Consider the following 16,370-nt stretch of genomic DNA (forward strand, 5'->3'; position numbering starts at 1 on the left):
AGTCTGACATCAGACCAGTCATGCAGACCTATACTTTGATGTTGTTTTTCTTTTGTTTATTTCAGTCCTATATTTCATTCTAACTGGCATTAAAAAGGTCTTAAAAAGTCTTAGATTTAACTTGAGACTAGCAGACTTAATGAGACTTCCCTCTCTCTCTCTCTTTCTCTCTCTCTCTCTCTCTCTCTCTCTCTCTCCCTCCCCCTCTCTCTCTCACACACACACACACCCACTAACCCTCATTAGTATGCCTCATGATTTTATCCTCTGCATCAGGACTATTTTAATTCATTTCCCTTTTTATTTCACATATTTTGTCACTGTTCTACCATTTACCACCATCTTACGTTCTGGTGTCATTTAGATTCTGTTATCTAATTCAGTGGAGTCTTTGCCTTTGTTGATTCTTTTGTTTGCTTATAAATTTTTATTATTTTCTCAAAATTTCTCAAATTCCCTAACCCTAACCCTAAAGACCCCCCCAACCCTAACCCTAAAGACCCCCTAAACCTAACCTTAAAGACCCCCTAATCCTAAAGACCCCCTAAACATAACCCTAAAGACCCCCTAAACCTAACCTTAAAGACCCCCTAAACCTAACCTTAAAGACCCCCTAAACCTAACCCTAAAGACCCCCTAATCCTAAAGACCCCCTAAACATAACCCTAAAGACCCCCTAAACCTAACCTTAAAGACCCCCTAAACCTAACCTTAAAGACCCCCTAAACCTAACCCTAAAGACCCCCTAACCCTAAATATACTAAGAAAGAAGTTATGTCCGACACCAAAATTAATCTTTTAGTTTGATAATATTGATTGATGTTGCACACAATCAAGAATAGGCCTAAATAGCAGATAACTGATTAAGCCTATTCATGAACATCCTTATTGGTGACCGCACAATCAAAACAAGTGTAGGCCTACTTGTGCCACCACTTGTCACATTGACCCCAGTAAGGTAACCTGCACCAATCTGGTCCCATTTTATCGCAAATTATGTGCTTGTTCTAGTATAGTGACAACAGTATATCTGATTTTAGACAGTGAAACTGGCCCCCTGGATTAGGAACTGGGACTTGGGACTAGTTTAATGAGCCTGAGGCCTCGCTGTTCCAATCCATAGCCTACCACTAATTTGACAGCAGACCAAGACGTGCCGTCCCACAAGCCTGAAATTGCCTCGTGATGATGCCTAATCTCCGCAGAGCCTTTTATTCCAGTGTATCACACACAGCCACGTGAAAGCAAATGATCAAGTATTCTCTTGCATCAAAGTTGCATAATGAGGGATGCATTTTAAGTGATATTCCACTGTAGATCAGAGCTGACAGCCACATTAACAGAAACACAGAGGCTTCCGTTATGCATTCCATACGCAGATTTCCTCTTTTTTTGTGCTGCCCCAGCGTAATTTTCACGGCTTCGTATTCCCTTTCACTGTGTTCGGCTCCGGCACACTAAAAATGGCATTGTTCACTCCCGTTGCCCGTCGCTCCCTCGCGCTGACAGATTTGCGATTATGCCGTCAATGTTTGTCCCACTGCTTGGCAGAAATATCCAGATAGAAAGAGGGACGGGAGCGGGCGGAGGGACTGGGGGCGGGGGCTGTTGGAGAGAACTCATCTAACTATTCCTCTATCGCTTTGTTCCATCCATCATTCCACCAGAGGCTTTGTTCAATCGTCGCCCGCTCGCTCGCTCATTGCTCACTGCCGTAGTAATCTTTTTTTTGTTTTTTTTTCCTGAAATAAGACGGGACGGATGGAGAGGAAGGAAAGCTGCCGCATCCATCTATTCTTTCGTCACTTCTGCTCTTCCATCTGATCCATATGTTTCACCGCTTACATTCAGCGTCGCTTCTATTCTTTCGTCACCTCAATTCGTAATGAGAGTTGTCTGCGCAGAAGTCTCGGTTTGGCATTCAGATGAATAGGTGCGCTCTAACTCAGTCTTGCCCCCCAAATTGAGTCGCAGGATGTGACAGGAATCCTTATCACTCTGGGACTGCATCATTTATTAGATTCCTCCCTGTCTGTCTCAGTCTATCCGTGATTAAAAAATTCCCCCGGTCTTGTCCTCCATATAATCAGCTTGATGGTAACCACCTTATGTAACGGTAGCGCGGAACTGAAACCATGATCAAAATCTCGAACTGCTGCGACCCTGCTCTTGTCCTTTTGGTTTCCTTTGGTATAAAGCATCACAGACCGGCCAGGTAGGCATGACCATGAACGTACTGTGTGCAGTTTACTGACGTCACCTTACAGGATTTCTGACTTTTGAAGTTCTGAACCGTTAGCTCTTCCTGCCATTTGGAGCAGGAACCAATATGCAAAGTGGTTTAGTGCAAGTTTAAGCACATGTCAAGTTATCCAAATCATTTAAATAGTGTCTCAGATGTGTTTTTTTTGCTCAGATGTGTTAAAAGTGTCGGTCATTACCCATTAGTTTCAGTGAGGAAAGTTAACAATGCTAACTGCCAACAGAGGAACCCCTAAGTACCTGCAGCAATGAAATGAGACATCATGAATTGCTGTGATCTTTTATTCATGCATCCATTCAGATCAATTTCTATGATCTTTCATTCATTCTTTACTGGACTGTCTCACAGTAGTCACTCCCTTTCAATGCACTCAACGTTTTTTTTTTTATTTTATTTTTTTTACAACATTATAAACTCCATCCGCCCGTGTTCAAATGAATAATGGTGGAAAATTTCATTTGACATTATAGTAATTTCCCTTGGCTCTGATTGTCCTTGGAAAACAGCAATCACTGTGCACTGTAACAGAAATTGTTTCCAATTCATCAGCAGGCATAATAAGCTTCACTATGATAACAATGCTAGAGCACTCTTTTCTCTGTCAAGGACAATAGAATTGTCTGATGTATTTTTAGAAATTTGTACAGAGGGATGAATGTGAAGTCAAACAAAGGAGAGGGAGTCGGGCTCTGGATCTGCACCACAACTGAAGAAATATATGAGGGATTACAGTTTTGTTTGCAAGACAACACACACACTATTTTTAACAGTGCTTTGTGAGTCAGGTTATCATTGGGTTGGACCGTAAATTGTGTTCAACAAGGGATTTTCTTAGTAAAAATAAGTCATGTCCTATTTTTATCTTTTGTACAGCACTTTGGTTAATGATAGTTGTATTAGATATGCTTTATAAATAAACTTGACTTGACATGACATGACATGACTTGACTTGACTTTGACACAAATTGGCTTGACATGAATTGGCATGAATTGACTTGACTTGACTTGACTTAACATGAAATGACTTGACTTCCATGACTTGACATGACTTGAAATGAATTGACTTAACTTTGACATGACTTGACTTGACTTGACTTTGACATGAATTGACTTGACATGAATTGGCATGAATTGACTTGACTTGAGTTAACATGACATTACTTGACTTTCATGACTTGACTTGACTTGACTTGACATGGACATGACTTGACATGACTTGACATGAATTGACTTGACTTTGACATGAATTGACATGAATTGACTTGACTTTGATATGACTTGACAAATTGATTTGACTTGACTTAACATGAATTGACTTGACTTTGACATGACTTGACTTGACTTGACTTTGACATGAATTGACATGACTTGACTTGACATAAATTGGCTTGACTTTCATGAAATGACTTGACTTTACATGAATTGACTTGACTTTGATGACTTGACTTAACATGAATTGACTTGACTCTCATAACTTGACTTAACATTAATTGACTTGAGTTTCATGGTGTGACTTGACATGAATTGACATGAATTAACTTGACTTTCATGACTTGGCAATGACATGACTTGACAGTTTTTACAAACATAAACCAACATGCTTGTTAACATATTAGAGTGGTTGAAGTGCTGCCTAAAGTTGTGTTTGGGCTGTAAAACACAGCGACTGTTAATGTGCTTAATGTACTTTGCTGCTAATAAAACGTACACTCCATTGTTAGAAAGTCATCTAGAGACTTGAACTGCTCATTCAGAACCGTTTCAACTGTGGATTACTGCTCCAAGCACACTGAATCCTCCACGAAAGGCTTGTTGAATGCTTTTATTGGATACTTGTTTTAACAGATGTGTATTTCTGATTCGTCCCCACAGGAGCTGCAGCAGCAGTTTGAGAGGGAGCGCCTCTCGTTGGAGGAGCAGAAGACACTCCTCAGGCAGCAATTGGATGAGCTGAGGGAGGAGCTGACCTCCAAACTCAATGCAGCCAATGAGGAGGTAGGAGGACATTCAGAACTTGGCTAAATTTGAGCCTGGCGTATGCTGCATTGATGTCATATGGGACAAAGCATTCAAAATGATTTGAAGCTGATGTCCTGATTGAAATAGACTTTGGTTGCTTCTGATCAGCTTTTTCACCCTTAACACACTTGCACTAGTGAAAAAAAACAAAACTGTGATCATAAATGTACTTCGGTGATGGAAGCTGTTTGTTTTGTTTATTATATTTGAAATTAATACAATTCACTACACTTGATTCCAGGTGTTTTCTTGTTGGTGATGTCAAAATTCAGGAAGTTGATGAAATCAGAGTCCATCACTAAACCCAAGCAGGAGTTTCCAAGTAGTATTTATGACCTGAAAGCTGAGTGAATGGTATTTTCTAGTGGTATTTACCAGATGTATTTCGTCTTTTCTTAACGTTTTCCTTAAGACTAAATTTACAAAAACATAGCACATAAGATTTTTTTTCCTAAGAGGGTTTTGTGAATCCAGCCGCTCGTCCAGTCAGGTCCAGTCAGGTCCAGTCAGGTCCAGTCAGGTTCAGTCTGGTCCAGTCTGGCTCCATAGGGCATGGCTATAAATGTCAAGCTCAAAGGGCATTACGATCCCTGTCCAGTCAGTTTTCGTTTTGCTTCGAAAACAAGGGTTTGCTTTGTATAAACCCGCTTCCACAGCTTCGCATCTGTCCACTGTTTTTGTGTTCCTGCATCCAAAATGTAGCGCGGATTTGTCTAAGTCGTAATGCACTTTATACATTGAGATATATGAATATCTGAAGTATGCTTTGCAAAACTATGTTGCCACGTTGGCAAAAAGTATATGGGTTTGGCTCATTTAAAATTCAGGAATAGAAGTAGTTATTGAATGCATTTTTGATGGAAAATTCCACCTCGCTGAGCATAAAATGCTGATGTAGTTTTCAAGGTCGCTGCCATACCGAGATACAAAGTGCAGCAGATTAGATTCTCGGTTTTGGATAAAGTTAGTTTAAACTCCCTCTTTACTTTCTTGCTTTCTTTCCGTCTTTCCGTCTCGCCCCTCAGGTGTGTCGGCTGCAGGAGGAGGTGCGTCAGGGAGAGCAGGGTATCGGTGCCGCCGAGGGACAAATCTCCACGCTGAAGGAGGCGCAGGACAAACTGCTAGAGGAGCTCGACGCTACCAGGGCCAGACTGAGAGAGACCAGCAACCTGCTGACTGCACTGCAGGTCAGCGCACACACACACACACACACATACACACAAACGCTCTTAGGAGTGATTCCCCCATCCAGGATGTAATGTGTTAGCTCAAAGCATCATCATTAGTCATACTGTATCAGCTGGATGTACCATTACTATGATTTTTGGATTGAAGATAACCAAATTTTGGGGTGATATTCAATGTCCAAATCCAAGTATTCCAAGTATATAATAATAAAATATTCATGCATATTTGTGTGGAATCTGATCAAAATATCCATTAGAATCAGTTCAGGTTAAGGGCTTCCCATAGACAACCAGTGTGGTATTGATCAATTCTACAATAAATATGGAATCAATCAAACTGTATCATATTCATCATATCAGAGGAGGACCACACTGACTGGCCCAGATCCCATTTTAATATAAGGACAATATGGGCCTTATATCCACTGAATGTACAAAATATTTGGAACATCTTCCTGATATTGCAGCTCCTTCTGCTTAACTGCTTTATCTATATCTCCTCCTTTGTGACTGGCATAGATTTAATACAGCAAATCAATAAGGGATAATAAAAATGTACCTGGATTCACCTCTTCAGTTTAAAAGAGCGAGTGTCCCTAATATTTTGTACATTCAGTGTAGAACTTCCCCTGAACTGTATGACATTCTGCTGCTGCTGCTGCCACGACACAGTTCATTGGCTGAACTGAAGTGACATTTTGATAATTATTCTGGTCTGGAACATGGACCCGCCTTACCAGCATATGCATTTTAATATATTCTCTCAATAATATTTCTGCAGAGTTTTTCCATAAGATGTGAAAATGTATATCTATTTAAAGTTGCCTTGATTCGATAGTGTTCTGCTATAGAGTGATGTTTGATAGTGTTTAGCTATAGAGGAGTGATGTAGTGTGATAGTGTTCAGTTATAACTCTAACTTGTGAATGTATGTTGCATATTATGTACAGTATGCATAGCTATAAATTTGTATATTTGTATAATTTTGTATATTTTCATATTGTACATATTTTCATTTTTCTTTGTCTGACTATGTTCTGCTGCTATTCCAGTGTATTAAAAAAGGGGAAAAGTCTTAAACTAAATTATCTAAATCTAAATATATCTAAAAAAAAATAATAATAATAATTTCATACATTTCTACTTACTATGTACTTGACATTTTAGAATTGCCAAGCCCCCCCATTTGTTATATTTTCATTTATATTCTATATTTTATTCTATCCTGTTATGTTGCTGCTGAAACAACCCAATTTCCCCACGCAGTCATCTTATCCTATCTCATCTTGTCTTCTCTTCTCTTAGGCTGCGTTCACACATAGTGTTTTTTGATGTGGAAAAAGCGCTGCCTGGAGCGCTTTTTGTGAGGAGAAATAAGAAGCGGATCACGGCAACGTCACCTGACGTTAGCTGAGCAGCTGCTAGCTCACTAACCAGCTGGTTAGCTGAGCAGCTGCTAGCTCACTAACCAGCTGGTTCACTTCTAACAGACAGAACAGTGTTGTGCAACAAGCAAAGGCTTACCAGATATTTCCAATACATGTCCAGTATAATCCATACTGCCTTTAAGATCGCTGTTGCGGTAACGGAAATTCACTTATTACAACGTCCCATTTCTCCACCGGCACTTTCACTTTCTCCATATTTGTTGTTGCTATGGGAAACGGCCAGCGTCTCTGTGATCGCGATTGGTCCGCTGGAAAAAGCGGTTCACGTCACCCGGCGCTTTTCTGAAAAGTTGAACATTTCTCAACTTCTGAAAGCGCTCCGCTCTGACGAAAAAATGCCGGCTGCAGCGCTTTTCGGGAGCGGCCGCCTTTTGTGCGCCTTGGAGCCGCTTCCCATTGCTTTTAATGAGAAAAGGGCGCTGGCAGTTGGGGAAAAAACGCTGTGTGAACGCAGCCTTGTACAGTATATTCTTTGATGATGTAAGTCTATTCCCAGCCAGTCTAATATGCCAGTGAGTGTCTTTAAAGCATTGACAGAAACCAACCCAGTTGGCAGTCCACTTCATTACAGTCTGGCACTTCCAGGCTAGCGTGCCCTTGACCTTTTCTATGTCTCTCTCTCTTTCTTCTCCTCCTCCTCTCGCCCTTTCTCTCGCCTCTCGCTGCCTCTCGCACTCTGCGTTTTGCATAATGAAGCAGCTCTCTGGAAGTCAGGAGGGAAAACTGTGTGTGTGTGTGTGTTATTATCCTGAGTTTCAGTGAAAAATTGTATTGTTCCATGGTCGAAATATTTTTTTTAGAGGTTTTTCCACCCTGACAAGAATAAAATTCTGAGTGGAAACACTGATTACTAGCATTTTTGGCCATAAAAATTGTCAAATTTAAATAAATTGAATATGAGCACAAGATTTTGGCAATCAGCAGCTTCAGTTATTAAGTAATATTAAGTAATGTATGACCTATCTGTGATCTGTAGGAATTGCCACATTGACAGAACTAAAGTCTCTGGCACCAAGTTTTTTCTTTTAATGTATTCACTGTCAGATTCTCTCTCCTCTTTTCTCTCTCTTACTCACTCTCTCTCTTTGTTTATTTCAGTCCTATAGTTCATTCTAACTGGCATTAAAAAGGTCTTAAAAAGTCTTAGATTTAACTTGAGACTTGCAGACTTAATGAGACTTCTCTCTCTCTCTCTCTCTCTCTCTCTCTCTCTCTCTCTCTCTCTCTCTCTCTCTCTCTCTCTCTCTTTCTCTCCCTGTCAGGGAGAGATGGAGGCCCAGAAGCGTCAGCATGAAGCCAAACTCATCTCCACCAAAGAGGAGGAGAAACTCAAGATGGACAAGATGGCTCTGGAGCTGGAGCTCAAATGGACCGAAACCCTCAGGTAAGGAGGGAGGGAGGGAGGGAGGGAGAGAAAGAGAGAGAGAGAGAGAGAGAGACTGCTTTGTCTCTCTTCTATGCCAAGGACAGAGCATGAAATTGAGAAATGGGAGTCTGTTTCCATTTCCCACACTCACTAAAACACACACACTCTCACACACACACACACACAGGTCATACCGCTCATAATATTGACCATGACGGAGAGCATTATCCTTGGAGGGCTTTGCAACTCCTCAGCTCAATCCACTGTTAAAGCCGCCAGCTCAAAGTCTCCGATTCTTCCGCGGACCTTTTGAAGTGTTGTTACTCAAAACCCCCGAAGAATGAAAGAATTGACTTTTCGGAGGTCTGAACCGATGTACCTGCCACACAGCAAAGTCGTCAGCCTCGAAATGACTCCATTAGAGTTGATCTCAACACTTAAGTAGTGTCTATATGGGTCCACACTACAGATAGTTATTCATCCACTTTTGAAAGTATAAGCCCTTTGACACTCTCTGAAAGTTGCCATTGACTCTCTTCATCCTCTCAACACCTGTAAGAAGTGTTGGAAATAAACTCTTTGTTTGTGATTTACTACATTTCCCACAATGCCTTTGCCACAATCCCCCAGGGAAGCAGAGTGAACTTGTTGCTTTCAATCAAAGGTGGGTGTATAGGCATGTCAATATAGCTAGAACTCAACTCAACATGTTCTGTGGCAGCATTGCATTGTGGTCTATTGAGGCTACTGTCAGAGGAGAAATTGGTCTCTCTCCTCTTCTACGATGGATTTCTCCCTGTATGATTGTTGAACGTCTCTTGGTGCAAAACGGCGGCTGTAGAAAGAAGCCCTCGCTCTTTGATTCTGAGGGACTGACACCAAAACCTGACGTTTACCAAAAAAATCTCTGCTATCAAACTCCATTTTAGCTGCTGGAAATATCTGGATGTGACGTTCGGCCAGTTATCCATCCATGGGAATAAGGTAAATACACCACCAGACAACAAAATGGACCCGGAATTGCAAGTTACATCACCAGCAGCTGTTTTGTAACAGCATCCGTGTTTTCTGAATCATTAGGAGACATCATTAGGAGCGATTCTGTGGTGGTGCAGAAAGCTCTCGGTTCCTGTGATAATGCCTACTTTCACGACTAAAGATGATGGCTTAAAAGATGGATTTTGGAATGCCTCTCCTAATCGTCTGAGTCTGCTACGCTGACAGACTGAGCAGGCTCTGGTCAGTTTCAATTAGCTGCCTAATGAATCTCAGAGTGGTGATCTTAAAAGTAGAGGTCTGCATACTGTAGAAATAACGGGAACCACTGCTACTACAGAGCTCTCTTTCTCTGTCTGTGTCTTTTTCTGTCTCTCCTCTGTCTCCTCTTAATTAGCTTTCATTCACCTTCCTTTGCCTACACAGAGCGTATTCTCTGGAGAGCCTCCATTCATTCGGTGGTTGTGGTACATACATTGCGGTTGGTGAGCGGTATGAATCGGGGAGGCTGCTTTTAATCCCTTTTTCACAGTGAAAGCAGATGGCCTGTCAGTGATAGCATAATCAAAGCTCTGAGGATTACCAAATGAGTTTCAGCGGATCAACAGACTAAAGCACATACAGCGCCATGCTAGTTTGGGTCGGTCGTACAGATGATCTTGTAGTGTGAGGCTTCAGGACTTTAATCTCTTGCCTCCCGATCTAGTCTGGACCATCATCATCATTTCAATAATGTCTGTGATGCCCAATGTTTTCACTGTCTGTTTAGTCGTGTAGCGTTTTCCCAATATTGATTTATTGGTCCAGCGAATAAGTTGCTTAAAGGTGCTACGTGTTGCATTTTAAAGGTCCCATATCGTGGAAAATGGGATTTCCCTTGCCTCTTTGATTATAAAGGAGTTGGATGTGCTATCTAAACATGGTGAAAGTATCAAAACGCACGGTCACCAACTAAATCCACACAATCCATATTAGAAAAGCGAGCCTCTAAACGAGCCGTTTGGACTTCCGTAACTTTGTGGCGTCACAAAGGTTCGCTCATTATCATTTTTGTAAGAAATAATAGACTAACAAAGTGTTTTTTTCAAAGCGGTTGAGCGGTTGTCATTGTTTATTACCGGAGAGTTTTCCCTACCTGTAGCCGCCGGGCTGCGGTGTCTCACGTTTCACTCTTGAAACGGTTAGCCAATCAGAACAGAAGGTCGTTAATATTAATGAGCCTTAAAGACACAGCGACAGAAACAGCCTGTTCTTGGTAAGGCTCAGAGAGATGCTGGAAAATGTAAAAATGTATGTGTAAAAATGGATTGAGAGTGTTTTTGGTACATGACACCACACACACAGCTTTGAATGGACCTCAAGACACAAAATAAAACACTGGAAAGTGTAGAATATGGGACCTTTAACATCAATAAATCATTACCACATTAATTTTGAGATATCAGTATAAAACCAGAAGCAAACAACACCATCGCCTCTACACTGCATTTTACATTGTGAGCCACCAGGTCAGATTTGGCAGGAAACCTGCTGGATTGCTTTATGGCACAAAACAGGAAGAGGGCGCAGTTCTTCCAGAGCAAACGGAGCTAAAGCTCTCACCATTGTCTCATTTGTTTGCAGTAATTATTCCAAGGTATCACAATTAATTTGACAATGATATATTGACATTTAAAAATGCCTTACATAGCACCTTTAAAGGAAAACTACCCTAAAACACTTAAACCTTTCTTGGTTTTTTGTTGTTTGGTGGTGTATTTTTCTTATTCCCTTAGATAGCTGGTCAAACGTAGACTCCGTGATGTCACATGAAGATATTTCCAGCACAGCTGCAATGGAGTTTAATAGCAGAAAAAGTTTCAGCCTTTTCAGAGAGAGCAATTTCTCCACTGACAGTAGCCCCAATTGACCAGAATGCAATGCAGCCGCAAGACATGTTGTCTTTTGATTAAGCGGCGAAACTAGCCCCGCTATATTATTGCTCTCTACACCTACACTTATAACCCACAGCTGAATGCAATAAGTTCACGGCCCTTCTCTGGGGGTTGTTGAAAGGCATTCTGGGAAATGTAGGAAATCACTAAGGCAGGCTGAGGTGTGGGTACACCAAAAAAGTCAATAACATCACTTCTTCACAAATTAACTCCTCTAACATCGCAGATTGTAGCTACCTAACTCAGTATCTGATAGTGGATTTTTCCCTCAGTCATTGAGTTTCTCTTGGCTGCCTCCCTCTGCTACTTGTTCACCCGAGCCTCATCCCATCTTCCTCCTCCTCCTCTTCATCTTCCTCCTCCTCCTCTGCAGTTCAGTTTGCTCGGTGGTCTTCACCTAACTCACTAAAACTAACTTCAGCTTCAGGTAGACACAATAGACAGGCAGGGATGGAAGGAACAGAGGGCAAGGGAGGCAGACAGAGAAAGAGCGAGAGAGAGAGAGAGGAAAGTGGGAGGAAGGGAGAGATAGAGATTCAGAGAGATTAGCGGTTAGAGAGAGTTGGAGAGGTCTGCTGATCTTCTCATTCACACACATACACACACACACACGGATTGTTCCTGCAAGGAGGAGGAGGTGCCAGAGCATCTCCCTTTTATCTATTCCGCTATTCTGACAGCCTGTCAGAAGACTGGCTACAGCATGCATGCACACACACACTCACACACACACACACACACACAACCGTGTCAAACAGAATTATTGAACATAGTTTGTTTGGTTGTTCTTAAAGCTGGTGAACAGAACAGAACCAGCACATTCCCATTTGGTTAGCAGACATAGAGGCTAATGTTTTTTTATGTTTTTTGACTCTTATTTTCACCTTTACCAACAACCTTTCCAAAGCCCCATTCAGACGGGATTAGTTTTTCCAGGGTAGGTATTGTAATTGTAATTATTACTCGAGCTATTTGCTAATTTTAATCCCGTCTGGAGCGACCGTGTCGGTGATTTTCCCCCTCGACCAATTTCGACCCCAATTACCTCCTGTTTTTCATTGATAATTCCGGTCCCGTGCGAAGAGACTCTGCGTTTCAACTCATTTGCAGACGATTTGGAGACCGGGCGTGCTGCTTCCCGATTGTCAATGAGCATGCAAATTTCATTTTTTGTCTGTGAAAGTGAAGACGGGCCAACATGGAAGTGTTTGAGGAGGCTTTTGCTCATTTAATTCCTATGAAGCCACCTACACTTATACCATACACTCCTTTTCCTCCCTCGTCCAACAGCTTGTTGTCTTGCAATTTTTGGATGCCATGTTGAATTTGAGAGCATTGTTTGTATCGAAAGCAACTAGCAGGCTTTGTGTGCATTGATGTTTGCATTCCGGAATATCTGGCCAAACTATGTCTATAATTTGGCATTGGCATTGATGAGTTATATAACAGGAGCATGGCTAATGTTTTGTTTCTTTTGATTTGAAAAGCAGACTTAAAGGATAAGTCGATTTTGGATAATTTGTCTCTTACATATCTGTAGTACTTGGACCCACAGAGAATATTAACTCCAGAGTCAGCTGTCGGTTGAAACTGAGAGCTCCCGTTGCCTCTTGTTGCTAACAATGAGTCCAAATGGGGTTTGTCAAGATATCTCCAGAAAAGCCAGTCTTTGAAAACGATATAGTGACCCACTGATGTATTTATATTTGCCTGGAAAGCAGCAGCACCGCACCATTTCCACTCAGTGGATCGTCTTCTACCAAACTCTACTGTTTACAGTCTGACCTGACCGCCCAAAACTAGATCACTCCACCAGTAACGCACTTTCACCCCACCACAACCCTTAACCCTGTGCTGCAGCAGAGAAAAATAGTTCTGTGATTTCCTGATTAGAGATATTTTGACGAACCTCATTTTGGACTCATTGTTTCAACCGACAGCTGACTTGGGAGCCAATATTGTCTGTGGGTCCAAATACTACAGTATGAGGCAAATCGTATATAGGTCCAAAATCACTGAACATCTCCTTTAAGCCCTCTTGGGACAGTGTAAGTTTCACCTGGGATCATAAGGAAACTACTCACTACCTCAAGACACTCATTATTCTAGAAGTTGCACCACGTTGCTTCGTGCCCAGGAGACACTGATGCAGCATGTTTACTACGCTTTATGTCGCACAGCCATACCTGCTGACACTGACTTCTGAAAAGAAGTCATGGAAGTGCAGCGGGAGGAAGAGTTAGAATAAGAAAGATGTGTTTTGGTTTGGGTTTACACATGTAAACGTCATAACTGGGTTAAAGTTAAAGAAGCTTGCACTCCAATTATGAGAAACCTGGTTAAGATGCCCGGCTTGCTCCCATATTAAACTGTTTACTGTGGCATGGAAATATCTTACTGCTCTCACTTTTGCTTTTCACCATCTGTCAAACCCTCTCAGCTTTACATTTTGATGTACTTACTCAGTTAACGGAATATTCCGCCTCCCTCTTTGACCGAACGATAGCTAAGTGGAAAGAAATGACGATCCCAACGGTAAAGTTGGGATCGTCATTTCTTTCCACTTAGCTATCGTTCGGTCAAAGAGGGAGGCGGAATATTCCGTTAACTGATTTATTCATGATAACAGGGAGACTCCGCAACCAGGTACCAAAGGTTCATGTAAACAGATTAACCCGAATAAGACCTTAACCAGAGTTTTCGCTAATAGCCAGACTACTCTATGCTTGTAAACACAGTACACTGAGACATTGATTGAATGGTTCATAATAACAGCCTTGGTTAGAAATGTTTCTACCAAACTAAAATCATACTTACACCCAAATTCTACCACAAGTCAATTGAAGTATGTCATGCTGTAGATTTGAGGGTTGAATGTTTTTGAAAATGACTACGCATGGTTGAAAAACTGAAGAGTGTCTGTAGATATCAGCCCTAAAGTTCCTTGTGGCCTAGGTAGGCAGAGATGTTTATTACCATTAAAACCATTTACATTTGTGACCCGGACTCATTGAGCCCCTTTCCACCTGCATGAACCTGCGTCCTAGGTGATCGGATTGTAATTGAGCAAAAACATAAAATCCGGGTGTAAGTGCACCTAAGATTCACAGACGATCAGATCACCCGCTCAAAGACACAATAACAAAGCAGAAATGCGATGCGCCTCCAGTCCACATATCACACCTAATCCAAATAATCCACATCCACCAGCTACATGAATGGAAATACAATGACTTTTGCTGATCCAACCGGCGCAATGCAAATCTAACAGGCAGCTCTGATCGTAGCATCCTTTTCAAAAATGGATTGTCAGGATAGTGGTGAACGGTGAACAAGCAAAACGAGGTGTTTACTATCAATTTTAAAGGATGTAAATATGACAAGCAGGGAATTCGCAGGTCCTCGAAAAGCCTTTAAAAGCAATGAAAAGTCTTAAGAGGTCCTGTTTGTTTATGCTGCGTGCATTCTTAGACTAATTCAGAACAGGGTTAGTAGTACAATATGCATCCTATCTGCTTTACTAAACACAGTTGGACTTCACGTCCCTTAACAATTAATTTGCTGTTGTGTCCTTTTCTTCTTCTACCCATTTATAGTTTTGCAACTTTCTTTAGCTGTGTCCAAGCAGAAATAGGCTGGTTTTACTAGCTTTGTTTCTTCATTTTGGTTTTTAAAATGGTACTTAAATTAAATTCCAGGTAGCATTAAACAGGTCTTAAAAAGTCTTTGGGTTTCTGAAAGCTGCAAACCTGATATTAAATTTATTGTCAGGTGTAAATCTAATCCAGCTAAATCAGATCTAGACACAATCCATTGGCTTTCTTCTAACTGTGACGCGACAATTAGAAGAACATCTTTTACTTGCTGTACACACACACACACACACACACACATGCGCGTGCACACACACACAGGCACTCAAGTGCACATGCATACTACACACCTTGAATGAGCATGCACAGTATAGCACAGACCTACACTTATACCTGCCTTATGAGCCAACATTTTACCTGGATATTTCCCTCCCCCTTCCCCGTCTTTGGCCTTCCCTTCATCTCCCCATCCCTTTAACCCTCCATCCCTTCATTTATTCATCTCTTCATCCTTCTACCTCTCTCCCCTCATCCCCTCATCACTCATTCAGCCCATCAGGTGCTGTAGAGCAGTGCTTATTAGCAAAACCAGAGTTCTTTGAAGCCTGTGTGTGTGTGTGTGTCTGTGTGTGTGTGTGTGTGTGTCTGTGTGTATGATTGCATGCTTTATACTGAATGAGGACATGAATGATGACACGTGTCAAGCAGGCATGCTGCTCAATGAACGTGACTGTCTGGAGTGTGACTGCGCGTGTGTGTGTGTGTGTGTGCGTGTGTGTGTGTGTGTGTGTGTGTGTGTGTATGTGTGTGTGTGTGCCCGACCGCCTTCAGTCTGACACTTTCTGGCTCTCAGAGCAACAAAAACCCCGAATGCCTGGATACTTCATTTAACAGCTGCCATTTCACCTCCCACACAGCTATTACACTGGCAGCACACACACGCACAGCCACGCAAAGAGCTGTTAGCAACAGTGTTATAGAGTGGTAGCCATTCAACAGATGCAGCGCTGAGGTCTGAGAGAGGCCATTTATTGTTCCCATTAAGCCAGTATGCAGTGTTCTGAAGCGTGGTATTTTCATCTTTTCAACCAGCTTCTGTTTCATACCTCACTCTGCACTTGGCTGTTTGTTGATGAGTCTGTCCTTTATCCAGATATTGCTTTTATTCTCAAACGCCAAAATGATAAAAAGACATAACTAATATGTATGGCTGGTGGTATGGATTCAGTGTGCAAAATGTGCATCAAAAGAATACACCAAGTTTTGGGGAGATTGTCCCATTTACTATGTTGAATGATAGTAGACTCCATGCTAACACTTTAGCATACAATATATGTTGAGTGACAGCAGGCTCGATGCTAACACTTTAGCATACACTATGTTGAGTGATAGTAGGCTCCATGCTAACACTTTAGCATGCACTATGTTGAGTGATAGTAGGCTCCATGCTAACACTTAAGCATACAACATATGTTGAGTGATAGTAGGCTCCATGCTAACACTTTAGCGTACACTATGTTGAGTGATAGTAGGCTCCATGCTAACACTTTAGCATACAATATAT

The 16,370-nt window shown here is 41.7% G+C and overlaps 1 protein-coding gene across 4 annotated transcripts in view; it reads left to right on the forward strand.

Moving 5' to 3' along the window:
* The window catches only part of fam184ab (family with sequence similarity 184 member Ab), a 103,941-nt gene that overhangs the window by 22,049 nt on the left and 65,522 nt on the right, over positions 1–16,370 (forward strand). For all 4 annotated transcript variants that reach the window (XM_078289718.1, XM_078289719.1, XM_071898724.1 and 1 more), the window contains exons 8-10: positions 4,136–4,258; positions 5,308–5,469; positions 8,180–8,301. In XM_078289718.1, the coding sequence (XP_078145844.1) occupies positions 4,136–4,258; positions 5,308–5,469; positions 8,180–8,301 (407 nt within the window). The remainder of the gene's footprint in view (positions 1–4,135; positions 4,259–5,307; positions 5,470–8,179; positions 8,302–16,370) is intronic.

The sequence above is a fragment of the Centroberyx gerrardi genome, chromosome 18, assembly GCF_048128805.1.
Source record: "Centroberyx gerrardi isolate f3 chromosome 18, fCenGer3.hap1.cur.20231027, whole genome shotgun sequence".
In the NCBI taxonomy this organism is placed as follows: domain Eukaryota; kingdom Metazoa; phylum Chordata; class Actinopteri; order Beryciformes; family Berycidae; genus Centroberyx; species Centroberyx gerrardi.